At 42.4% G+C, this 27601-nt stretch overlaps 1 protein-coding gene across 4 annotated transcripts in view; it reads right to left on the bottom strand.

Annotated features, from left to right (window-relative positions):
- Positions 1 to 27189, bottom strand: part of vps26c (VPS26 endosomal protein sorting factor C) — a 191169-nt gene extending 163980 nt beyond the window's left edge. For 2 of the 4 annotated variants that reach the window (XM_068041198.1, XM_068041197.1), the window contains exons 1-5: positions 27059 to 27186; positions 7417 to 7560; positions 5413 to 5562; positions 1426 to 1506; positions 638 to 712 (exon numbers count right to left, since the gene is read on the bottom strand). In XM_068041198.1, the coding sequence (XP_067897299.1) occupies positions 638 to 712; positions 1426 to 1506; positions 5413 to 5562; positions 7417 to 7560; positions 27059 to 27118 (510 nt within the window). In that variant the 5' untranslated portion in view covers positions 27119 to 27186. Of the gene's footprint in view, positions 1 to 637; positions 713 to 1425; positions 1507 to 5412; positions 5563 to 7416; positions 7561 to 27058 lie in introns of all 4 variants that reach the window. The other 2 variants (XM_068041200.1, XM_068041199.1) reach the window with 2 other exon arrangements.
- Between the last annotated feature and the right edge of the window lie 412 nt (positions 27190 to 27601).

Genomic DNA, 27601 nt, shown 5'->3' with positions numbered 1-27601 from the left:
TCTGCTGCTGATCAGTGCTATGATATCAAAGAACAAGACTGTGGGAGCAATAAGGGAATATCTGTTTAACTTTGATTGTGTCTGCTTTGATTTCTCAGATGACTCAAAGCAGATAGATTCAGTAACCTACATGTCACAATAAAAAACACAAGACCTCGATTCTCAAGCAGAAACACAAGAACTGCTGTCTGGGGGGAAAACCGGGTCATCTATAGATACTCACCAGTTCATGAAAATGTCAAATTACCTTCAAAAGGATCTTCTAGTCCTGGGAGTGAACTATGAAACAACAGAGACCATCCCTCAACCACACTATCAGTGATGGTTAAATGCTGAAGCGAGAGAATAATCTCATGACCCAGACACTGGTACACCAGTAGAATCACATCTCAACAAAGGGAGCAGAAGTGAGCCTTCGTGTTTATTGACTTATGGAGCTCCCATACATTTTTCTAACCACACACACTTGCTCTGTAGTCTTGTCTGGAAAATGTTCCAAAGACAATCCTTTAGTGTCCACACTGCCAATCGATTGACATGCTAGATTGGCTACCTTTAATACAGTTCCTTTGCAAAACTGATTCCTGACAAGACTGTGACCAGTCAGTGCCCGACTCTTACCAACACTAGTGCTCACCTCTTTGACGTTCTGCAGTGATTCGGGAGTGACGCTGAAATCCACAGGGCTGGGAGTTAACCTCCCCTTCTGAGGCTTTAAAAGAAGGAATCAACTTGAAAACAAGGAAAATTATAACTTGCAAATTTCACAACTTGGAAATTACACAAATGCTAGGAAGGCATGAATTCCCAAACATGTGCAGCCACACAAAGACTCATCTGTGGGATCACATGTTGAGAAATTTTCATGCACTCCCCTCACCACCCCCAACTTATCCCCCCCTCCCCACCCCAAAACACTGTTTTCTGTTCATTTATTTCTCAAAGTGCTCTACTAACAGGTGAGGCTCCACACCAGAAGCACACACTTAAAATTGGGCCTGTAATGCAGAAGATACTTTTTATTAGGCACAGGCAAAGATGCCCTTCCACAACTTTGTCCCCTTAACACAATTCAGCAGACTGTAGTCAACAGTAGTTTGTCTGAACAAGTTCACAAATTATTCACTTCAACTTCTCTTACTAATATTTCATTTGTTTGAAAATGTTTATTCTTCACTCCTTTCCCCCTGTTGAGGCCTTTCTTTCACTTTTGAGCATCGATTTCTCACTCGCACAGGTTACTTACACAGCTTTCTCCCTCCAGAGTGTACACCACCTTCATTCATTACCTTTGTCCCTTGTGTCCCCATCTACTGGCTTTGCACAAGTCAAGGGTGAGTTCTCAGGAGGCAAACTAAAGAACAATGGACATAAACATTCATTTTTCCTGACCTTGGTATCTCCAAAATATTGGTCTGTACTTACCAGTGAATGCACAATGAACTCGCAGCTCTTGGTCAAGTCTTTGGCCAGCAGCGGTCGACGCACATCACAACGGAGCGTGTACTGAAAGAGGCACAACAAACACACACACCTTTGGGCATAAAGCAATCTAATTTATTAGAATAAAAGACCCAGATCCAGTACTCACAAGCTTGGACAAGCAGCATTTCAGAACTGCAAGTTGACAGAATAGTGACCAATGGTACCCTGGAACAGTGAAAAGTTGTTTGTCACGGCTTTGCCACAAGTGGCATTACTAAATAGAAGAAACCAAACCATTACTGATTACCAAGGACCAGAAATCTGCAACATAGGTTTCATCACTAGAAGGGACTTGCAATTTTGGATGACTGAACAAGAAACAACCCACTTGGATAGCGAACCCATCCTGATGGCAGTCAGTGAGCTCAACAATCAGTGCTGTTCATGATCCTCAATGCCAATTTACAAAAGACTGAACTAATCAAACAATCTCCAAGGTACAGAAGTAACTGTGCAAGTGTTTTTGAAAGTTTGGTTGCTCATATAGTAGATGCATTGGTTTTAATTTTCCAAAGTTCCCTAGATTCTGGAAAGGTCCCATCAGAATGGAAAATAGTGAATATTACTCTATTCAAGACAGGAGGGAGACAGAAAGCAGGAAAGATGCCAGCTAGCTTAACATCTGTTATTGGGGAAATGCTGGAACCTATTATTAAGGAGGTTTTAGCAGGGCACTTAGAAAATCTCAATGTAATCAAGCAGAGTTAACATGATTTTAATGAAAGGGAAATCATGTTTGACTAATTTATTGGAGCTCTGAGGAAATAACAAACAATGTGGATAAAGGAGAACCTGTGGATGTGCTATACTTAGATATTCAGAAGGCATTTGACAAGGTGCCACAGCAAAGGTTACGAAGCAAAATAAGAGCTTATGGCATTGGGGTTAACATAGTAGCAATGATACAGGATTGGTTAGCCAACTGAAAACAGAGAGTAGACATAAATGGGTCACTTTCAAGTTGGCAAGCTGTTATTAGTGAAATGCCACAGGGATCAGTGCTAGGACCTCAACTATTTACAATTTATATCAATGACCTGGATGAAGGGACCGAAGGTATGGTTGCTAAATTTGCTGATGACACAGAGATAGGTAGGAAAGTAAGCTGTGAAGAGTACACAAGGAGTCTGCAAAGAGATATAGACAGGTTAAATGAGTGGGCAAAAATGTGGCTAATGGAGCATAATGTGGGAAAATGTGAACTTATCCACATTGGCAGAAGAATAGTGAAGCAGATTATTTAAATGGAGAGAGATTGCAGAACTCAGAGGTAGAGAGAGATCTGGGTGTCCTGGTACATGATCACAAAAGGTTGGTATGCAGACACAGCAAGTGATTAGGAAGGCAAATGGAATGTTGTCATTTATTGCAAGGGGAATGGAATGTAAAAGTCGGAATGTTTTGCTACAGTTGTATCGGGTATTGGTGAGACCACATCTGGAGCACAGTATAGTTTTGGTCTCCTTATTTAAGAAAGGATATAAATGCGTTTGGGGCAGTTTAGAGAAGGTTCACTCGACTGATACCTGGGATTGTGGGGGTGTGGGGTTTATCTGATTAAGAAAGGTTAGACAGGTTGTGTCTGTATCCATTGGAGTTTAGAAGAATGAGGTGTGATCTTATTGAAACATAGAAAATCCTAAGGGGATTTGACAGGATGGATGCTGAAAGGATGTTTCCCCTTGTGGGAGACTAGAACTAGGGGAAACAGTTTAAAAAAAAAAGAGGCCGCCCATTTAAGACAGAGATGAGGAGAAATTTTTTATCTGACTGTTCAGTGTCTTTGTAACTCTCTTCCCCAGAGAGTGGTGGAGGCCGGATCATTGAATATTTTTAAGGCAGAGGTAGATAAATTCTTGACTAACAAGGGAGTTGAAGGGTATCAGGGGTAGGTGGGAAAGTGGAGTTGAGGCTACAATCAGATTAGCCATGATCTTATTAAATGGCAGAGCAGGCTCAAAGGGGCCGAATGGCCTACTTCTGCTACTAATTCCTACGTACGTATGTTATGCTGTTCTACTGAAAAGGCAACTTACAGTGCACAACAATCCAATTTAACCTCACTACAACTATGCAGGTTGCATTTGAAGGTAATGTGAACTATAAGATTAGACAAATATAGCAAGCAACTGTCAGGTAAACTTAGCTCATCACACATTCAATCACCAAGTAACACAGCTCTAAAAGGATTGATCACATTACTTCAAGATACTTGCATCAAAACAAATGTCTCATTCCAAAATGAGATTAATAAAGGCTAAAATTGGGAAAGAAACAATGCACAAATAGTTAAAATAAAGCCAGCAGTGTTGCTGGATTACTTGGATTCAGCTGGTATAAAAACAGTAAATACTATAATCTGAATAAAGTTTCAAGTACCAACATCCACAATTTAGCAGTCACCTGAACACATATTTCTTTCAAATCTGGTCTATCAATTCACCTCCCTAGTTGGGTAGTAAAGGAAAGAATTTATTTTCCAATTATTAAAAAAGATAAAAATTTCATATAGCAATTTTTTTTTTAAACTAAAAGCAATGCAGTCAGATATTTGCTACTGTAGGTCGAGATCTTTATATTGCCCTACATTCAGCTCTATACCTCAGAAGAATAATAAAAGGGCATGTACATAGTTGGATCTCATGACAAACACAGCTACAGTAATTCCTCAAATAGTATGTTAAAATGAACTTTCTTCTATGAACACCACCATTGGTCAAGAAACCCTCAAGGTGCCAGAGCAGGGTAACAGCAGTGTGGAACAGCTAATGGATTGTTAAAAAATTGAAAAGTTGCTGGAGAATTCCAGCGCTGAGAACAATGATCAGGTCAGATCAGGGTCAGAGTCGGTTACGCAGCTGGGCAAGGAAAGAGAAAAGGAGGGTGGTGAGGTGAGAGAGAGAGAGAGACAGACACAGACAGACAGAGGGAAGGAAGGAAGGTTGGGGCGGGGGGAAGAGAGGGGGAGAACTGGGGGGTGGAGAGAGAGAGATCAGAAGAGGGCAAGGGGTGGGGGAGAGAGAGACACACACACACACACCCCCCCACCATGGCTTACAATGAGAATACAGTGCAACCTCTACAAATAAAAATGGAAATGTAATGACTGGATGCATCAGTCGCCGATGTGCACGATTGGATGGGGAGAACAGAAAATCTGAGAATCAGCAAGCAACAGTCTCTTTAAATGATCAAAAATTATGCAAATAAATTAGCAATTTTCTAAGTTGTGCTGTCAGCAAAGTCTTTCCTACATTTAACACTTAAAATATACTTTGTTGACTGTGATGGGCTTTGGGATGTCCAGAGGTCACAAAAGTATTATAAATGCAAGTCTTGCTTTTTCTTAATATGAAATTATATCTTTCCTGAATCTGTGTTGCACTGGTTCGTTATTGCTTCTCACATCATTGCATTTTTTACTTTGTGGCTCCTTTTCGCATTTTGTTTGGTGCATTTATTCTTTTCACGACTTTTTTTTTGGGGGGGTTGGGGGGGGGGGGGGGGAAGCTTGGGGCAAACCTTTTCTGGCTTGCTTTTTTTTTCAAATCTCTGCATTTCAGGGATTTTAAAACTCCAACAGTCTAATGTGTGCCTGGGGTTGAGTTCAACGGAAAGGAAGACTGGGAAGAATGGACGGCGATCTGATATTGTCCATTTTACATCATCACCAAAGATTACAATTACCCCCGAGTGCAGCTTCTGGTGGGTTGATAAGGGTCATAACCCCACAAAAATCAGTGGTGAAAATCCTTGTTCTCCTCTCAGCCACCCCACCCCCAATTAAGGCATGGAAAAAATGCTGACTTTTTAATCAAGTGTGCTGAATAGCCTCCTTCTGTGCCATAATGACTTTGTGATTCTAAGAAATTGTGACTATACTGAACACAATCTTCTGTTAAACCAACACATATAGTTGTCACATACCTGAATGTTTACAAACACTCCATGATATGTCTCGTACATAACTTTACTGCCTTTTATCTTCAGTGGGAATTCAAAAGGGATTTCCGTCCGGCCGCTGGGAAGCTTCCCCGCCTTGGTTATCTCTACGCTATTGCTGATAAGCTGCATTGGCTGCAAAAAGAGAAAAAAAAAAATCAACTTCAAGGTGAGTTGAGCCACAAAGATGAGAGTGTTTCTGGGGAGTGAATTTTATGTGCTGAGGTCGAGCGCGTGCACAATTGCATCCAACATTCTCGGAAGTCAAGTGCAGAAGTAAAGATCCTTCCACTCAGCTCCAACAACGCATTTAACAGTTCCATCGTAGCTGACACACAAATTGGAAATTCCATTGATCGGTTGGGTACCCAAATTCAGAAAAGTATACCCTATTATCCGAGTGGGACTTCTTCGTGTACTCCATATGCACCTTATACTCTCACTTTCCTACAAGGTAGTGGACAGGTGGTACAGACCCTTCTCTCCCCCTTCCCCAGAGACTGCAACTGATTTGGAATCAACGGAGTCCAGTGGCCTAGTGGTTAGAGGGACATAGGAACAGAAAGGGATTTAGTCCTTTGAGCCTGATCTGCGACCTAACTCCATATATCCACATTTGCCCCATATGTCTTAATACCCTTGGTTAACAAAAATCTATCAGTCTCAGATTTAAAATTAACTGATATAGCATCAATTGCCACTTGCAGAAGAGAGCTCCAATCCTCTACCACTCTGTGTGTAGAAGTGTTTCCTAACTTCACTCCTTATGGCAATCAACCAACAACCCAGAGGTCTTGAGTTCAAATCCCACCATGCACGTTATGAAATTGAATATCAATCTGGTAATCTGTGGAGAATGTGAAAACTGCTGAATTGTGGTTAAAAACACAACTAATTAATTTATGTTCTTCAGGGAAGGAAACCTGTTATCCTGCATGTTTATCCTGTCCCACATTACCGGTTAACTCTGAATATCCTCAGGACAACTAGGGCATGATAATAGCATACATATTTACATTTGGATAAAGAGTCTATAGCCTAAACATTGACTTTTTCTCTTTACCGATAGTCTTGCTGTGTATTTCCATCATTTTCTCTTCTAACCTCAGAATATGTATGCAATTCATTTCTTCTCATAACACAATAGCTCTAAGCAGCTTTCACCATCTAGTGGCAGATCATCAATAATGTTTCCAAGTGCTTCTTGGCTTTTAACCAGCCTGGGTGCTTTCAAGAGGTCTTACTGGGTCATGCGTCAACCAAAGGGCTAAATTTTGGGCACAAAGGATTGTGATTTTAACATTTTTATGAAGTTCCAGTCTAATACTAACTTACATGCAAGTTTGGCAGCAAGATAGCCTGGTTCCCAGCTGAATTAGACCACACATTATTTGCCTAATTACATCATTTAAGTTGGCTGCTCTGCACTGCCACGCTCCAATGTCACATCAACAAGTAAGTGAAGGAGGCCGTCTGTCACAAATAATCAAAACTGGTCAGCTGCTTTCTGTAATAAGCTTCAAGCAGATACTGCCTTGCACTCCAAAAGCATTTTCACATTACAGGAGTACAGCTGACAGACGTACTTCTCTATCTCTCATTCTGCCAAGCTCCTTGAACGTAAACGTCCCAACTTCAGGAACCACCGCATTCAGGGACCTCTGAAAAAGGGAGCCCGTGAACCTGCATTGAGTTGTCTGTTCTTGGAAAGGGAACATTTGAAGTTGATCCCCTATGTTTGCACTCATTAACAATCTGGTCTTTACTTTGCACAGCAGACCAGCATCTAATTGGAAGGTTATCAAAGAAGGAACGTGGTGTACAGCTCTCCTGTTAAAGAGATAATCTCCCAGCTAAGTGCTGTGACAGTAGTTTAGATTTTCCCACAGAGCAAGGGAAACAAATCCATATAAAAAAAATTAATATGGTTCATCCTGACAGTGAGCTCATTTAAAGAGGAAAGGGAAAAGTTGGTGCAGTCTCTCTCACCTTCACAGAATTGTAGAAAGCTTCAAATACACCGACGCTCTTTGCACTGAGCTGCAGGCTAACAACTCCGTCCATGGCCAAGGTGATTCCCTGGTGCTGAATGGCTTCTTTACTGGAGAAAATAACCAATCCAGACAGAGTTTCCTGCAACAGAAGGCACAGTACAAATCAAAAGCCCGACTAATATATATTCCAGTCCACAACACACAATGTACAATGGGTCCCAAATATTAGCAAACCATTTTATTGCATACTTCATTTATTTCTACTGAATTACCTAACATTTATCATCACTGATTTGCGTGCAGTTGAAAAAATTCCCTTGCATCTGTTAACACCACTATTTATTTTATCTATTTAGTGAATTGTTAATTTTGTATCAATTGGGGGTTAATTGTATTCAGGTGGTGGAAATTAATAGGGGACTCACCTGTGCTCATATATATTGGAGCAGACTGAGAGAGTTGTTGGTTGGAGGTGCACAGCATGCAATGTGTCCCTCTAATTAAAAACTTTTAAATGTATAAAGACTAGGCTCCAGTGTTAGATCCTTCACCACCTGGTTGTAACAAAAACCGCCTAATGTAGCATAGGAACGGGAGTAGGCCATTCAGCCCCTCGAACTAGTTCCGCCATTCAATTATATCACAGCTGATTTGTATTGCAACTCCAATCTGGTTCCGTATCCTTAAATATCCTTGCCTAACAAAAATCTAGCAATCTGAGTTTTGAGATTTTCAATTGACCCACCCCCAACCTCAACAGCTTTTTGGGGGGGGAAAGTGTTCCAGATTTCCACTACCTTTTATGTGAAGAATTGCTTCCAGACATCATCCCCTGAACAGATAAGCTCTAATTTTAAGGTTATGCTCCCATGTTCTGGACTTTGGTTTGTACTAAGTTAGCTGCCTTCAATCTGAGCAGCAGATGGGTACAACACCTGGCCTCAGTCCCTCTAGGGTAAACAGAGTGTCTGTAAGAAAATTTATTTCAGTGTTCCTGCTTACTACACAGTTAGCCCCTGCTGGAAAGTGCATCTGAACAAGTGACAGGTAATAACAGGATTAGAACTATCCCACGCCAGAGTTGCTGACACTGTCTAGGTCCATATGTAGAAAATAGCCACTGGGACAACACAACAGAGGTGCTCCTGCTGCCTGTGGAACTGTATCCCATTAAGTGCCAGTAGTTCCTGGAGAGGATCAAGCTGAAATGAAGGTAAAACCATTGTTTCCCCCAACTGATTTCCAAGCAGCCATGGAAATAGTTTAAACTAAGGAACACCACCATTTGGTGAATCAAAAAATTCAAGTCAGAGGTAATTACTGAACTTTTATTTAGAGCTTGGGAAATCAAGAGTGAAATTAGGAAACACTTTTTCACAAAAGGGCAGTGGATATCTGGAATTCTCAGCCCAAAAGGCTATGGATGCTGGGTCACTTGGCATTTAAGATTGGAATTGATAGCTTTTTGTTGGGTAAAAGGAATCAAGGGAGCAAAAGTTATCAAGGGATGTTGATCAAAAATATGTAAATGGCATTGAGGAGCTCGCCAAAGTTTCAACACAGTTCCCAAGCCTCTATTACCTAAGAAGGTCAAGGGCAGCAGACACATGGGAACGCCACCCCCTGACATGAACATATGCAGCTTTTCCTTCATTATTGCTAGGTCAAAGTCCTGAAACTCCCTACTTTTTTAGTTTAGAGATACAGCACTGAAACAGGCCCTTCGGCCCACCGAGTCTGTGCCGACCATCAACCACCCATTTATCCTCATCCGACACGAATCCCATATTTCTACCACATCCCCACCTGTCCCTATATTTCCCTACCACCTACCTATACTAGGGACAATTTATAATGGCCAATTTACCTACCAACCTGCAAGTCTTTTGGCTTGTGGGAGGAAACCGGAGCACCCGGAGAAAACCCACGCAGACACAGGAAGAACTTGCAAACTCCACACAGGCAGTACCCAGAATTGAACCCGGGTCGCTGGAACTGTGAGGCTGCGGTGCTAACCACTGCGCCGCCCTGTGGGAGTAACTTCATCACATGGATTGCAACCATTCAAGGCAGTGGCTCCATACCTTCTCAAGGAGATCGGGATAGGTAGGAAATGCTGGCCTTGCCAGTGAAACCCACGTTTTTTAAATTACAGATCTGCCATGATCTGACTAAAAAGTAAAACAGGCCTACTCCAGTTCCTATTTTCCCATAAATTAGTGAAAAACTATTTTAAAACTGAAATTAGGAAGAGCTCCTTAAATATTCTGCAATATCTCCCAAGCAGGTTCGCAGAGCAGAAAAATTTCAAGCAGCAACCAAAATACTGATACAACCTATTTATATAGCAGCTTTAACGTAATAAAATATCCCATAGCGCTTCCCAGGAGCACTAGAAAATGAAATACGATACCAAGTCACATAAGGAGATATCCGGTCAGATGACCAAAAGCTTGGTCCAAGAGGTAGGTTTGAAGGATCTTAAATGGAGGAAAGCAAGGTAGAGAGGTGGAGAGGTTTAGGGAGGGGATGCCAGAGCTTGGGGCCTAGACAGCTGAAGGTAATGGCCATGAATGGTGGAGCAATTAAAATCAGAGATGCTCAAGAGGCCAGAATAAGAGGAACGCTGAAATTGCAGCGATTGGGAAGGGGGAGGCCATGGAGGGACTTGAAAACAATAATGAGAAATTTAAAATCAAGATGTTTCCTGAGCATGAGCCAATGCAGATCAGTGAACACACAGGTGATAGGTGAAGGTGCAAGTTAAGACACAGGCAGCAGAGTTTGGATCACCCCAAGTTTACAGAGGGTAGAATGTGGGAGTCCAGCCATGGGTGGGTTGGAATAGTCAAGTCTTGAGGTAACAAAAGCATGAATGACGGTTTCAGCAGCAGATGAGCTGAGACGGGGCAATGTTATAGAGATGGAAATAGGCAGTCTTAGTGATGGCGCGAATCTATGTTTGGAAACTCACCTTGGGGTCAACTATGATAGCAAGATTGCAACAGACTAGTTTATTCTCAGACCGTTGCCAGGGAGAGGGAAGGAGTCAGTAGCTAGGGAATGGAGCTTGGATCGGGGACGGAAAACAACGGCCTCAGTCTTCCCAATATTTAACTGGAGGATATTTATGATCATTCAATACTGAACGTTAGATACGCAGTCTGATGATTTAGCAACAGTGGAGGAGTTGAGAGGGGTAGTGGTGAGGTACAGCTGTGTGTCGTAAGTATACAAGTAAAAACCAATGCTGTGCTTTCGGATGATGTCACTGAGGGGCAGCACGTAGATAAGAAATAGGAGGGGTCCAAGGATAGATCCTTGGGGGACACAAGAGGTAACAGTGCAGTAGTGGGAAGAGAAGCCACTGCAAGTTATACTCTGGCTATTAGATAAGAATGGAACCAGTTGAGAGCAGTCCCACCCAGCTGGACAACAGTGGAGAGGCGTTGGAGGAGGATGGTGTGCTTAACTTTGTCAATGGATGCAGATAGGTCAGAAGGACAAGGAGAGATAGTCGACATAGGATGTAATTTCTGACTTTGATAAGAGCCATTTTGGTACTGTGGCAGGGGTGGATACCTGATTGGAGGGATGCAAACATGGAGTTCCAGGAAAGTTGGGCACGGATTTGGGATGTGACAATACTTTCAAGGACTGTAGAAGTTCTGATGAAAGGTCATCGACCTGAAACGTTAATTCTTTCTCTTTTCACAGATGCTGCCTGGCCTGAGTACTTCTAGCATTTTCTGTTAGTCATAATTTACCTCTTTTAGCCCCAGTTATCATTCTGCTGAATTTGCACAGCACCACTTAAAGGCTAATAAATCGAAGTGCAGTGCCCAGAATTGAAGACAGTTCTTTAAATGGGGTCTAACTAGAGTTTGATATACCTGTAACATTAAGTGACCTTCCTCAGGCACTCTTATACATTGTCCAATAACTGGTCTCCAGCCTGTGTACACATTACAGGAGACCCATTAGATAAAAGGGAAAACATTAAAAAAAAAGAGTGGGAGCAGGAGAAGAACATCTTAAATTCAGGAATAGAGCATGAAAACAGAAGTATATTACATCAGCATGTTGTAACAAGGAGCTACCACAGCCAAGGTCTTTATATACTTTCTCTGCATCACATGACCAAGTTTTCCACATCACTAAGTCTCAGTCAGTAACTCAATTTGGCACAGACAGACTACTGAATTATAAAAAGTAAGCTTAGCTGGGAACAAAGGCATTTTTGTAGCAGTCCTCCCAGAAAAGGGAAATATCTCGAAGTGTTTCATGAGGGGATGAGGAAATGTTTCCCACCCTGTGGGAGTGTGAAAGTAGGGGAGAAAACATAAAAAAGACAGACGACTGAATATTTGGTCAAGGCGAAGCGTTTTTTTTTTGAGAAAAGCAAAGTAGTTTTGGGGAAGGATTCCGGAGGGTAAGATGCACATTAGCTAAAACATCACACTCAAACAGTGAAGAGGTGATAGCACAGAATGGGGCCCCCCCCCCCCACCCCCAAGAAGAAAAATCGGCATGATAGGATAGGGCAAGGCTAGGGAAAGATTTGACAATGATTCCTCATCGAGTCGATTTAAGGCGCAGGGAATTACTGGAATGGAGGAAGATCAGGCGATGATGGGCAAGTGGAACAAGACACAAGCCACAGATTAACTGAAAACTGTGGAGCATCGAAGCAGGGAGGTGGTTTGTGAAATCAGTTTCAGACCATGTTTATGGAATAAATAACTGGAGCAGCAGGTTTTTGCTTTGAAATGAATCAGTGAAGTCTGGAAAATAACAGCACCAATGCACCACAGCACATCCAATAAGTACTGAGTGGTGCATCACCTCTCCATACCAATCAGCGTGAACTTCACAGCTCCATCTGGTTTTCTTGAGTAACCAGTAAAGGCCTGCTCGAGTCTGCAAATGAAACATGACCCAAGCCTGACAGAAACACATCCAACCCAAGCCCGACCTGACCAGAGTCCTCTCATTTCTTCCCGTGCCCGACCCGAACACCGGAATATAATCAACTTTATCAAAGAGGTTGTGCTCTACCTTAGATGAATCGCTCACTGCAGACTAGTGCAGAGTGTTTCCAACCTTGACATCCTGGCTGTCACTGTGTCCATCCGTCCTGACCTGAGCCTGAATGCCAGACCCGGAAGAGCGACCCTAACCCGACACGTCGTCGGGTCCGGGTCAGGTAACCATGCTCTAGTATCCAGCATTCTTGCAGCAACTGAGTTTACTCCAACCACAGACCCATCAGCCACCAGCCTCACACCCCTGCTTACCAACAATGTTCAGCACTTCCTTTTTCATTCGCCCATCCATCACCTGGCCGCAGAGCGAGCACAGGCTAATACCCTGAGAAAGAGAAGCAGACACGTCTCTTGGCTGCATGATGTGACTAGCCTCACAACTGTTGCCACCATATGTCTAGACAGTATGCTCGATCATAAATTTGTTTGTTTTCTGACTCTATTTCTATGTGTTCTTTGGCAAGGGATCAAGGCAAAGTACTTACTTAGCCCGTCTCCTTTAAAACATCCAGTGAAGTAATGATTGATAGCTGGATGCTATTGCCTGCAACCATTTTGATGCCAGTTCATGTCTATTCGTGATTAACATAAAACCTTATAGCCATGTTTACCTGTGAGACTTCTGCTGGTGGCACTATCTCCCGATGACCAGATCCCATGCCACCAGCAGCAACATGAACACAAACTCACTAAAGGCAAGGAAGGCCATCAGTGCAAAAGTACTTTTGCCACCTTTAGTGAATCAAAGCACCTTTCCCCTCCTGGTTGCAAGCAGCTGCCTGAGACACTCAAATCAGGACTCACCACTACTGGTGCAGGTCTCATGCAACATTAAAACAGCTTTTATATTCTTGCGATGAGGCAAAGTTAACTGAGTATCCAGTGGGTACTGGGAAACCCTGAGGGCACAGATTGGCATTCCTCCTTCAGCCATCCAATACAATATCCTCAAAATAAAATAAAACTGTAAATATTATCAAATCATAGGTATTAGAAACTTAAAAGATCGAAATGTTGGGACCTTATGTTGAAGGGTTCCCATCTGAAATAACCCAACATATTCTGCCCTCCTTCTGCATCATATGCTGACTGATCCAATCCAGTTTTTAATGCTGTGCATTCCATTTTGGTTATGCCATGTCCCTACCAGAGGACAGAAATGATCTGCTTACAAAATCCTTATAATGTTAAGCCCATTCATTCATTTATACAGAAGTCTGTTTTAAAAAAAAAGTATTGTCCATCAATGGAAAAATGTTCTAAAACTAAGCCTTGGAGGAGGTACAGAACCATAGGGTTGTCAGCATCTGTGGGACCATACAACCACACCACCACCAAAAGCTGTCTCACCTCCCGACCTGCTTCAATAGGAGTGAGTGCCTTTAGGTAAAGAGGAAGTTAGGAGATGGCGGGATGGATGGGTGTGAGGAGGGGATGAAGCAGGGGAAGGAACAAGCAGCCCTGTTATTCCTCAGAATACCAAGCATCAGGCAACCTTCTACGAAGTCATTGCCAGAACTTGGTTGAAGCTAACCACCTGGTGCAAAGACTGCACAGAAGTCGCTGAGTTTTGATCATTCTCTCCTCATTCATCCCGACACCCCAAGGAAACATCAGGCCTCTGCTCACCAGCTCCCATAGATATGCAACTGAAACTGTAATTCTTGCATTGTATATGTACATTACAGCAAACAATTTTGACAGCAACATTGGAAAAATCCAGAAGCAGACGATCACCTATCTTCCCTTGCAGCCCACATAGTGCAAGGAAGAAAAGCTCCCCCTTCAAAGCACCTTATCCTCACACAAAATGATTGCAACATTACCGTGATATTGGGAGGACTATTTGTACTTTTGCAGTTTAAATTTTTTTCCACAGTCCAGTAGCATTCTGTGAAGGGAAATCATCACAGCACAGCCCAACTCCTGCCCTTGCCCGACAGCCGGACACATGCACTTCCTGACTGGTGAGCAAAAGAGGGAACCCGAGCATAATGGCCCCTACCTAATCCAGGTGCAATTTTTAAACCATTACTGTCCAATGAGATCAGCTGACTGGGCACAAAGCAGTGATTAAATGGTTCAACTACTCACAGCATAAGCTTCTTGAACCGATTGGAGATCAAGGACCATTTATTAAATGACAGCCTTCAATGACCACGTCTGCTTCAACTCTGCAGTAAGTCTGTCAACGGTACAGTGAATCAAATCAATTCAGATACACCCTAACAATCCTATTCAAGTGTCAAAACTGCAGAATACATAGAATATGCAGTTGCTTTCATTAATAAGGGATTTTTTGACTCAGTGAAGGTGCTGTTTAACCCTCAACTCCTTCCCTCTATCCACCCACCGAGGTGATCAAAAATTGTCCTTCAGTCTCAACACCAATCTAAATATTCTCTTCTCTCTGCAATGCTGATTAGCAGGCAACGTCGAGAGGCTGGTGGGTGATTTCAAAGTGATAATTAGACTGAACGCTTCACCCATTACACAAGCCACAGACTGATTCATAAGCAGAAGTTCCCTTTTTAATTAGCAGCTTTGCTAATTAGTATCTGCAACTGGTAGATATTATAAAGCAATTTTCAACAGAAAAAAAAAAAATCAAAGGCTAAGCAAAATACAAAGTATCAGTTATTTAAATGGTTAATCAAAATAATAAGACATAACTGTCATCAAGCCCTGGTTAAATGAGATGAAACACGAATCGCACAACCAGAGTCAGTTTTCAACCTATACACAGGCCACCTGGTCCTCTACTCATTCCATAAAATATATTTCACTAACCAGGTGAACTGGGGAGGGGAGGGGAGGGGAGGGGAGGGGAGGGGAGGGGGGGTCCCAGGTTAGATTCCTAGTCTTGATTCCTTGACCTCTCAGTCCTTGCAAACTACCACCCAAATCCCCAACCTCCCTTCCTCTTCAAAGTTCTCAACGTGCAGTGGCCACCCAAATCCATGCCCATTTTTCCCAACATCCAATCCGGCTTCTGCCCCTACCATAGTACTGAAACAGCCCTGATCGAAGTCACAAATTACATCCTGGGTGACAGTGACAAAGGTAATCTATCCCTCATCCTTCTCGACCCATCTGCAGCCTTCGAATTGGTTGACCACCGATCCTCCTCCAACGCCTCTCCATTGTCCAGTATGGTGAGACTGCACTCACCTTGTTCCATTCTCATCTCTCCAGGTATAGCCAGAGAATTAGCCACAAGGAATTATTTTCCTGTTACCTCTGGTGTTCCCCAAGGATCTATCCTTAGCCTCTCCTATTTCTCATCTACTTGCTGCCCCTCGGTGGCATCATCCAAAAACACAGCGTCAGGTTCTACATGTATGCTGATGGCACCCAGCTCAACCTCACCACCCCTCTCGCCCCGTCCACTTCTCTAAATCATCACACTGCGTGTCCAACATGCAGTGTTGGATGAACAACAATTTCCTCCAACAAATTAGGAAGACTGAAGCCATTGTATTCAATGCCCACCACAAACTTTGTTCCCTCACCACCGACTCCATCTCTCTCCCTGGCAACTGTCTTGAGACTGAACCAGACCGTTTGCAACCTTGATGTCACACATGACCTCAAGATCAGCTTCCAACCACATATCCGCGTCATCACTAAAACTGCCTCTTTTGATCTCCAGAATATTACCCCACTCTGACCCTGCCTCAGCTCAGCTGCTGCTGAAACCCTCATCCATGCCTTTGTTACCTCTAGATTAACTAATTCAATGCTGTCCTGGCCAGTCTCCCATCTTCCATCCTGCATAAACTTGAGCTCATCCAAAACTCGCAGTAAGTTCATTCACCCATTACCCCTGCACTCATTAATCTACATCAGCTCCTGGTCCAGCTAAGACTCAACAGTTTCCAAATTCCTTCATAGCCTCATCCCTCCCGATCTGCTTTCTCATATCATCTCTGGTTCTTTTGCCAATCGCCTTAAGCCTGGGTCCTCTGGTTATCGACCCTTCTACTACAGGAAATGGTTTCTTTTTATTTACTCTAACAAAATGGTTCATGATTTTAAACACCCTTTACTAAATTTCTCCTTAACCTCTCCGCTCTAAGGAAAGCAACCCACTCTTGCCACTGGTCTTCCATGGCACTAAATCTATTATTCGGAGGATAATTACTGCTCAAACTCATTGATATTGAATTCCATCCACCATATTTTAGCTCATTCCATATATGTGCTTAAATGTTGCTTGATTTTCTAAGAGTTAACTGTACTTCCTATTTTACTATGAACTGAATTTCAATGCCACTTCCTCTAGTAATATATTTAAATTCATGAACAGTGAACAAAAGTGCTCCTGGAACGGAACACCAATACGCATTTTCAACCACTGAAAACTTTCCCTCAACTCCTGCTCTCTGCCTTCTCCCTTCTAATTTTTAAATTCAATTTGTTATACTACTTACAATTCCCTACTCCATAATCTTCTCTTGTAATCTCCCATGTTGTATCTTGTCAAAGGCTTTGCTAAAGTCCAGGTACACTGCATCTACTACATTTCCCCCATCTACCATATCTTCCATCAATTCAAAAGAATTTTATGAGGTATGTAGAGCACAATTATCCCTTTTGAAGTCAATGCTGATTACATCTAACAATTTATCCAGTTATGTGGTAATTAAAGACTGTAAGCTGCAAATATTAAGATAGTTACCCAGATTAGCAATTATTCCTGATCTTATCTGGTGATACCTATGGAAATTAGGATTTGGTTCATCTGCAACACAACACACCTCCCCATGCCCATCTCCTGTTAGAACACTTTCTGTACAGGCTCACACATGAGCAATGGTTTCCTGGGGGCAATAGTGCAGGGCCATCGTCTATGGGAACTGTACACAAGCCAACAGTCAACTCCTTCCAAAGTGAAGGCAAAAAAGGGAGGAAAACCTCGGAATATGAAGGTAAACGTTAATGCAAAGTAGCAACTCCAAAGAACATAGAATCCTACAATGATTACAGCACAGAAGGCTATTCAGCCCTTCATGTCTGTGCCAGCTCTCTGCAAGAGCAACTCAGCTAGTCCCACTCCACCTCCCTTTCCCTGTAGCCCTGCAAACTTTCAGGTACTTATTCCCTTTTGAAAGCCATAATTTTTCCTGCCTCCACCGCACTCTCACGCAGTGCATTCCAGATCCGAACCATTCACTAGGTAAAAAAGATTTTCCTCATGTCACCTTTGGTTCTTCTGCCTTTCACCATAAATCTGTGTCCTCTGGTTCGACCCTTCCGCCAAATGGGAACAGCTTCTCTTTCTCTAATCTGTCTAGACCCATCATGATCGTGAACATTTATACCAAATCTTCTCTCAACCTTCTGAGAACAATCCCAGCTTCTCCAATCTATCCATGTAATGCAGAGCACATATCTAGAACATGCAGCAGATCTAAAAATACAGCAGCTGTCAGAATGGAAATAGCTACAGGGAAAGTAGCTAGACATGTTTAGGAGTGATAACAGGTAGCTCACAAACCGAGTCCCGTATCTATAAAAGACAATGCACATTACACAGCTCAGTACTCAGCCCTCAATAAAAGTTATACTCTCTGTAAATTACCTGACTGTGCCAACACCACTCAATGCAACCCAAGAAAAAAAAAATACTCTCAAAATAACACCTGAAGCCACTGCACTGGAACTCTGTGCCAATAATTCTACAACTGTGTAACTTCATTCTCCATACTTCCAGAGAGTTTGTGTTTCACTTCACTGCGAGGTGCAGTCCACAGTGCTACAGATGTACCAGTTATATAGCTGATGGCCTGCCTTCCCAAAATAAACACATGCTACATTTGACTTCTGACACCCAAATAGCATGAAGGAAGAAAAAAAGCAGGTAATTACAGAGGAAGGAAGATGGAGAAGTCTGTTGTGACAAGAACGAACAGGTAGGGAAGGAGGGACTATAAATTTGATGGAATTTTTCGAGGAAGTGACTAGGTATGTAGATGAGGGTAAAGCAGTTGATGGAGTCTACATGGACTTCAGTGGAGCTGTGGCAAGGAATTTAATCCTGAGAAGTGTGAGGTGATGCATTTTGGGAGGACTAACAAGGCAAGGGAATATACAATGAATGGTAGGACCCTAGGATGTACAGAAGGTCAGAGGGACCTTGGTGTACTTTCCATAGATCACTGAAGGCAGCAGCACAGGTAAATAAGGTGGTTAGGAAGGCATATGGGATACTTGCCTTTATTAGCCGATGCATAGAATATAAGAGCAGGGAGGTTATGATGGAGCTGTATAAAATGCTAGTTAGGCCACAGCTGGAGTACTGTGTACAGTTCTGGTCGCCACACTATAGGAAGGATGTGATTGCACTGGAGAGGGTGCAGAGGAGATTCACCAGGATGTTGCCTGGGCTGGAGCATTTGAACTATGAAGAGAGAGTGGATAGGCTAGGGTTGTTTTCCTTAGAGTAGCGAAGGCTGAGGGGGGACCTGATTGAGGTATATAAAATGAGGAGCATTGATAGGATAGATAGGAAGAAACCTTTTCCCTTAGCGGAGGTCAATAAGCAGGGGGCATAGATTTAAGGTAAGGGGCAGGAGGTTTAGAGGGGATTTGAGGAAAAAATTTTCACCCAGAGGGTGGCTGGAATCTGGAACACACTGCCTGAAGGGGTGGTAGAGGCAGGAACCCTCACAAAATTTAAGTAGTATTTAAATGAGCACTTGAAATGCCATAGCATACAAGGCTACAGGCCACGTGCTGGAAAATGGGATTAGAATAGATAAGCTTGATGGCCGGCGCAGACACAGAGGGCCTGTTTCTGTGCTGTATAACTCTATGACAGGCAGGAGGCAGTTGAACTAGTACAGGAACAGGCATTATTTTACTACAAATGGGGATTATATCCTAATCACCTGAAAGATCAAACAAATATTGACTAAAAATACCAAGTGAGCAAACTGTAAATATTTTCCAAAATTCAAGGCAGTGACTTTTCAACTGCCTCAGAATAATCAAACTTTACAGATGATGTTATATCAGATAGTCATGTTTAGGGATGAAAGTAATAAAATTTATTAAGAGCGTTAATTAACATTTCAATTTAAAATTAGTTGCACTAATAATCTTGAATCGCTATAAATACCCTTAACAGGAACCCACTGCCAAAGTTCCTTTCTGGATCTCTTAGTTCTTTCCCCTTTTATAACGGTTTGCCTGTTTTTTTTTGGACAAGTGTGGATGTATTTTTCCAATTCCTGCCACAGTCCACTCTATCCCTTAATTTTATCAGCTCCATCTCATCTCCTGCATATTGCTCATTACCCAATTGATACTGTTATGAGAATGCTTCTATGTTTTGAAGGACTTATAGTTGAATTATGGACACTGTTTCATCTGGAAGCTTTAAGAGATGCTGAACATTGTTGTTTTTTTTTTAAAAAGGGGTCAAGAGAAGGCTTCCTGGACTTGGCTTGTAAACAAGCCCTTACTGGAAAGCACCGGTATTCAGATAAAATACCAGCAGGGAGCTTGGTGTTTTGACTTGGAGAAACTGTTGAGAGAGAAGTGGTAGATCAAGATTTCTCCAAGTCACGAGGCTTGGCTTATGGAATGCTTTTGGTTTCACTTTGAATTGTTAAAAAAGACAGTTGTTTTTTGCGTGCCAAGAAAACCCAGCTTATCTCTTTCTCTCCTTTTGAAAGAAACCCAGCATATCCAGTGTGTCAGTATCCTCTTTCCTACTGTATTTGAACAAACTCTGTGTATCAAATGTGTGGGCACTAAAACCCCTTTGCCGCATTTCTGCTGCAAGGCCCATCTGAAGCCTCTGTAGCTGCACTTCTTGGAAAGCCTACCCAAACTGATCTTCAACATCGCCTGGAAGTAACTGTTCTCGGAAGATCCCAGTGATAGCAGTCTATACGCATTTGGGACACCAAACCAAAACAAAAGAACATCTTCCCATAACTTCTCTTTTTTCCTCAAGAATGAGCAAGTATTCAGCCAGTGTTTTTTTTTGGGGGGGTATTGTAACAGAGCTCTAAAGCAAAGCTCCCTTTTATTTTTCCGGTTAACCATGTATGTAAAAAGCAAAATACTGCGGATGCTGGAAATCTGAAATAAAAACAAGAAATGCTGGAACCACTCAGCAGGTCTGGCAGCATCTGTGGAAAGAGAAGCAGAGTTAATGTTTCAGGTCAGTGACACTTCTTCGGAACTGACAAATATTAAAAATGTCACAGGTTATAAGCAAGTGAGGTGGGGGTGGGGCAAGAGATAACAAAGGAGAAGGTGTAGATTGGACAAGGCCACATAGATGACCAAAAGGTCATGGAGCAAAGGCAAACAATATGTTAATGGTGTGTTGAAAGACAAAGCATTAGTACAGAAAAGGTGTTAACGGACTGAATTTTGAACAGCAGCAAGTGCAAACCTGAAAAAAAACAGTGGGTAAACAAACTGAACAAACTAAGATGAAATGAAATAAATGCAAAAAAAAGGTTGTAAAAAATGTAAAAAAGAAAAAACTAAAAATGAAAGTAAAATGGGGGGCTATCATGCTCTGAAATTATTGAACTCAATGTTCAGTCCAGCAGGCTGTAGTGTGCCTCATCGGTAAATGAGATGCTGTTCCTCAAGCTTGCGTTGATGTTCACTGGAACACAGCAGCAATCCCAGGACAGAAATGTGAGTATGAGAGCAGGGGGGAGTGTTGAAATGGCAAGCAACCGGAAGCTCAGGGTCCTGCTTGCGGACTTCGTGAAGGTGTTCCGCAAAGCGGTCACCCAGTCTGCGCTTGGTCTCCCCAGTGTAGAGGAGACCACATTGTGAGCAGCGAATACAGTATACTACATTGAAAGTAGTACAAGTAAATCGTTGCTTCACCTGAAAGGAGTGTTTGGGGCCTGGGATAGTGAGGAGAGAGGAGGTAAATGGGCAGGTATTACACCTCCTGCGATTGCAGAGGAAGGTGCCATGGGACGGGGACGAGGTGGTGGGGGTAATGGAGGATTGTCCAGGGTGTCACGGAGGGAACGATCCCTTCGGAATGCTGACAGGGGAAGGGTGGGGAAGATGCGACTGGTAGTGGCATCACGCTGGAGGTGGCGGAAATGGCGGAGGATGATCCTTTGGATATGGAGGCTGATGGGGTGGAAAGTGAGGACAAAGGTAACCGTCACAGTTCTGGGACACCATTAACATATTGATGCCTTTGCTCCATGAACTTTTGGTCAGCTATGTGGCCTTGTCCAATCTACACCTTCTCCTTCGTTATATAACCTGTGACATTTTTAATATTTGTCAGTTCCGAAGAAGGGTCACTGACCCGAAACGTTAACTCTGCTTCTCTTTCCACAGATGCTGCCAGACCTGCTGAGTGGTTCCAGCATTTCTTGTTTTTATATTGTGTGTGTGTGTGTGAGGGGCTAAGTAAAAAGGGAACTGTTATACTTCAATCTGTGTGCTTATGCTTTGCTTCATTACTAGTTAAGACTTGTTTTATGACAAACTGACAATTGTGTTATTTATTAAAGAAACCTGGTTAGTGTGTTTTATTCTAGGATACAAATACAGTCTATGATTGACATCAGTAAGTGGGAAAATTTAAATTTATGTTGTGACCTGTGGAGATGTGGGACTAGAATAAAGAGTGCACTCCTCCCGCCTCAGTTGTAATAATACAAATAATATTTTCCCACCCAGCCGGCAACTCTGCAGAATTCTCTGCTCAGGTCCGACTGGGCATCCTCTCCCTGAAGCAGCAAGAAATAATGGTAACGTTGACAGATGCCATTCAGGACAAGAACAACTTCCGGAGGCCGGAAGGTGCTCTGTTTGCCTTTAAGATGTTGTGCAATATGCTGGGGAAACTCTTCGAGCCATACGTGGTACATGTACTCCCTCACTTGCTGTTGCCAACAGCCTGATTCAACCTGAGACAGTGGCCAGGGAGGTGAATAGAACTGATGTCCAGGTGAGTTTGAAGCAGGTGGAGAAATAATGGCATCAGCTTTTCCCCAATGTTTTGCTGGAGAAGTCTGCAGATCATCATAGACTGGATGTTGGACAAGTAGTCTGACAATACAAAGGCAGTGGAGGGGTCCAGAGAGATGGTAGAGAGCCACAGCTGGGTATCGTCAGTACACATGTGGCAACTGGCCCCATGTCTGCAGATGATGTTAGGAAAAGATAAGTTCCAAGGACAGATCCGTAGTAATGCTGTGGTGGCGGTGTGCAGCAGGAAGAAAAGGCATTACTGGCAATATTCTGACTACAATTGGACATCGAGTGAAAACGTTGAGTGGATTCTCACCAATCTTGACAACAGAGGAAATGCACTGAAGGAATATCATGTTTTAAAACAAGAAGGGCACTACATTTACAGGCGGGGGAGCAAAGGTAGCCAAGGTCAAAACAAACTGTCATGGCACAGGAGTTGCTCACAGCAGAAAACGAGGGAGGATATCTCAGGGAGGAACGCGATAGCAGCTTGAGAGGAGTGCAGGGAAATCATTAAAGCAAAACCAACCAAATTTTGTTTTGCCCAAGAAGCATTTAGTTTTGAACACTCAAATTACATAACATCTGGAATCTTCAGTATTGAAATACTAGAAAACCTGATAGAAAACCTCAGCAAAAGTGTTGGTTAAAAGCCAAACTACTTTTCTGTATTACTCACTCAGGACAGGATTGCAAGAAAATGACTGATTCGGATTTTAAAAATTATTTTAGATATTACTGGAGTTTTCCAGTTCAAAATTGAGAGATTTTGATCATGTAAATCTGGAAAAACTATTTCCATTAGTTGGTGAATCAGTAACTTGGGAACATAAATTTTACACCACAGTGGCACAGTGGTTAGCACCGCAGCTTTACAGCTCCAGCGACCCGGGTTCGGTTCTGGGTACTGCCTGTGCGGAGTTTGCAAGTTCTCCCTGTAACCACGTGGGTTTTCGCTGGGTGCTCCGGTTTCCTCCCAGAGCCAAAGACTTGCAGGTTGATAGGTAAATTGGCCATTGTAAATTGCCCCTAGTGTAGGTAGGTGGTAGGAGAATGGTGGAGATTTATTTTTTTTTTTATTTAGAGATACAGCACTGAAACTTTAATGTAGGATTAGCATAAATGGTGGTCGTTGGTGGACACAGACTCGGTGGGCCGAAGGGCCTGTTTCAGTGCTGTATCTCTCTATGACTCTAAAGTAATCTTTAGGCTTTTTGTTTAAAAAGAGAAGGCTGTTATGACATGGAATGCTATACCAGAATCAGTAATGGAAGCAGAATTGAAAATAATGTTTGAAGAAGAAGTAGGTAAGTAGCTAAAAAATAAAAATATCAAAGGGTATGGAAAAAAGGACCAAGTGGATCACTCTTTCTGAAAGCTGGCACAGCAGCAATGGGTCAAACAGCCTCCTATGCTGTAAGATTGAGATTTAACATGAATACAATGTATTATAATAGATGGGACAGAATTCCCTTCACAGTAAAATAAAGCAGCAGCGGCAGTTTGCTTTTGTGATAAATATGGATCTTTCAAGTTATTCTTTCAAGGTGTATGGCTACAAGACAGTTTTAAGGTAGTATCTCTTTCTTAACTCTACCTGTTAATTGAAGGAGTAGGTTGGGACTGCTAGTAGTATGCCACTGGTAACATACTCTTCTCCCTCATAGCAAGTTGATCGGCATAGCTGAAAGATTATTAAAAATATACTTTTCTGATATGTGGATCCTAAAATAGCAAGTTTTATAAAAAACTGAAAATCAGTCATACATTTGGAAGATAAATAGCATATGAATAAACCAATACTAGCTACTTGATGCTTACAGGTAACTACAATACCCAGTGTAGTACAGACCTTGTAAACCTGAATGAAACAGATCAAGCTCCCAGTCTGTGCTATTATCTCTGTATGCCTACACTTATGGCACCAGAGTTATCTTCAGTATCTCCAGATTAGAAAGGAACAGAAAACAACTAGAGTTCCCATGCCTAACTGGTATTTAACAAACGGCTCCTACTGGAAAGTGCAAGTGTATTAATATTAGGTAAAAGCGGGATCAGGCTTGGTTAAGATATTGTCACACACTACTGCAAGGAGACTAAACTGCAAAGTAAAACTGATGAAAGAACCCCTTCAATAACACTCCAGTTAAGCTGAATTCTCAGTCATTAAATGAATTCAAATGAAAGACTTGTCTAAACTGATGCAGTTCTGCTCCGTAGGAATCAATCCCATCCACCTGGTATCTCTTACTCATCCGGTTAAAATAGAGGGCTCTCCATGCCTAAATCTCAGGTTGGAGTGCTCGCAAACACACATTAATGCATATTAGAAAACTCTTGTAAATTAGATAGATCTATATTTTGTTCACCTCCTCAGATCCCCTTTACCTTTTTCACCCCTCAGCCTCATCTCCCAAGCACATCATTACCACAAGCACAACGTAGATTTATATACGAACATACGAATTAATAGCAGGAGTAGGCCATTCGGCCCTTCGAGCCTGTGCCACCATTCAATAAGTTTATGGCTAAATTGATTACTCCATATTTCCACCTACCCCCGATAACCTTCCACCCCCTGCTCATCAAGCATCTATCTACCTCTGACTTAAAAATATTCAAAGACTCTGCTTCCACCACCTTTTGAGGAAGAGAGTTCCAAAGACTCTCAACCCTTACAGAAAAAATTTCTCATTTGTCTTAAATTGGCGACCCCTTATTTTTAAACAATGACCCCTAGTTCTAGATTCTCCCACAAGGGGAAACATCCTTTCCACATGCACCCTGTCAAGACCCCTCAGGATCTTATATGTTTCAAGCAAGTCGCCTCTTACTCTTCTAAATTCCAGCTTTTAACGCAATAAAACGTCATACAGAATAGTACAGAATATCAGATTGGTTGAGGAGGAGAGGCGCAGTGAAATGGTCTGGTGCATTTGCGTATCAGGATGTTTCATGTGATGTCATGTCACGGAATGGAATTATGTAGTATATCATTGTGTTAAGTCAAACTTGTCCAAATTGAAGGACACACTTTCACACCACTTAGTGAATGTTTATAATTTGAGACTGTTAGATGAAGGAGACGAGATCCACCCATGCCTCTAACAGTCTCAAATTATAAACATTCACTAAGTGGTGTGAAAGTGTGTCCTTCAAATTGGACAAGTTTGACTTAACACAATGATATATCACATAATTCCATTCAGTGACATGACATCACATGAAACATCCTGGTACGCAAATGCACCGACCATTTCACTGCCTCTCTCCTCCCCTACCCCAACCAACCTGATATTCTGTACTATTCTGTATAAATGATTGAAGAAACTACATTCAACTGATTCCAACAGCTATTATCCCAACCATTTTTGACATAATTACCTGTAAAAGAATAATGACCATAACTTCATAACTAAGCAAACATTTCTACTGGCATATTTAGATGTTTAAAGCAAATTTCTCATCTCTTTCCACTCCATTAAATTTGAATTCCACACTGCAAAAGGTTATCAATTCAATCATACCATTACCCATTTTGATATAGGTTGCTCAACTTAAGGCCACTCACTGTACAAAAATATATCTTCAAGATATGCTCAGAGTACATCAGATAAGGACTACCACAGGTTTGACAGCTAGTACCATGGAAAGGTTAAAAAGAGAAACCTAATTTCAACCAGAATGCCACAAATCAAAGCAATCTCAGGACGTCACAAACTGCTTTACAGCTAATAACTTATTTTTGAAGCGTAATCACTGTTGTAACATTGGAAAGACGCACTGATTTACACACACATCCACAAACAGCAATGATGTACATGACCAGGTAATAAATTTTACTGATTTTGAGTGAGGGATAAATATTTGCCAGGACACAAGGGAGAACTCCCCTGCTTGTCTTCAAAATAGGGATATTTTACATCCATTCAAGAGTACAGTGAACTCATCATCTGAAAAATAGCACCTCCAACAGTGCAGCACCACAGGACAACCCAAAGCACTTTGCAACCACAGAAGTACTTTTACAGTGTAGTCACTGCCGTAGTGTAGGAAATGTGGGAGCCAATTTGCACACAGCAAGCAAGATTGTTACCCATTGAGCCACAGCTGAGTCTAGGCACTTCCTTAGAAATGGGGTAGAAAGAGAAAAGGAAAACAATTCAACCTTTTCTGGTGTTGTTTCAGTATAGTAGCGCATGGGACTGTGGGGACAGGTACCCAATTCATAAACTCAGCCAGGGACGGTGCACTGGACCAGGAAACATGAAGAATGTAATATATTATGTGGAAAATTAAAAGACATAACTGGCTCAAAATGAATGGCTGGGCAGCCCCGATATCCAGTTAGAAGTCCAAAGCAAAGAGCCCTCCCGATCAAGGAATGCAGGCGGCGAAGTAATTCCAATCCCTGCCCCCAAGGCTACACAGGGATTGGTGCTTTTCGCTGCTGTCTCCTGAATTGTCGGCTTGTTACTTGGATTTTTCCATATTTGCGATTCTTCCTCCAATTTGCCCTTATGATTGCAAACAGCTGGAGCCGGAGAGGAAGCAGCAAGATGCCGGTGATGCTGTTAGGCGCAGTGGGTGGGTCAAAGTGGCTGCACTCACCCCCTCGTGATAAACTTTGTTCGCCCGCTTCAACTTGATGTCCACCACCGACCCCATCATGGCCCCGGACTACCGCGACCGTTACTGTCACCTTACTCCCCCGCGCACCACAGCCCCTCCCACCCTCACCTGACCTGCGCGCGCTCTCAGGGGGGGTCCTCCCACCGTCACGTGATGAGCACGCCCGGGTCCTCCCACCGTCACGTGCCCTTCCCGGCGTGCAAAGAAGCGTACCGTCTGAGGCAGGAATTGGTGCTTTTTGCTGTTGTCTTTTGAATTGTCGGCTTGTTACTTGGATTTTTCCATATTTGCGATTCTTTCTCCAATTTGCCCTTATGATTTGGACGCATCTTGCTGTTTTTACATACTATAAATCATGCGGCAACTCATCTGTTTGCAACAATAATCTTTTCCAAGTCTGCGAATTTTTAAAGTAAAACTAGACGTGAATAGACCAGTTCAAAAAAAATCACAATTTGTTTCTGTACTGTTTGGAACTCTGATGAAGATTAAAATGATTGATGAAAGAACCAAAAGGCGACA

This window comes from Heterodontus francisci, chromosome 10 (assembly GCF_036365525.1).
Source record: "Heterodontus francisci isolate sHetFra1 chromosome 10, sHetFra1.hap1, whole genome shotgun sequence".
Classification (NCBI taxonomy): domain Eukaryota; kingdom Metazoa; phylum Chordata; class Chondrichthyes; order Heterodontiformes; family Heterodontidae; genus Heterodontus; species Heterodontus francisci.
This window is presented reverse-complemented; position numbering and strand designations above follow the sequence as displayed.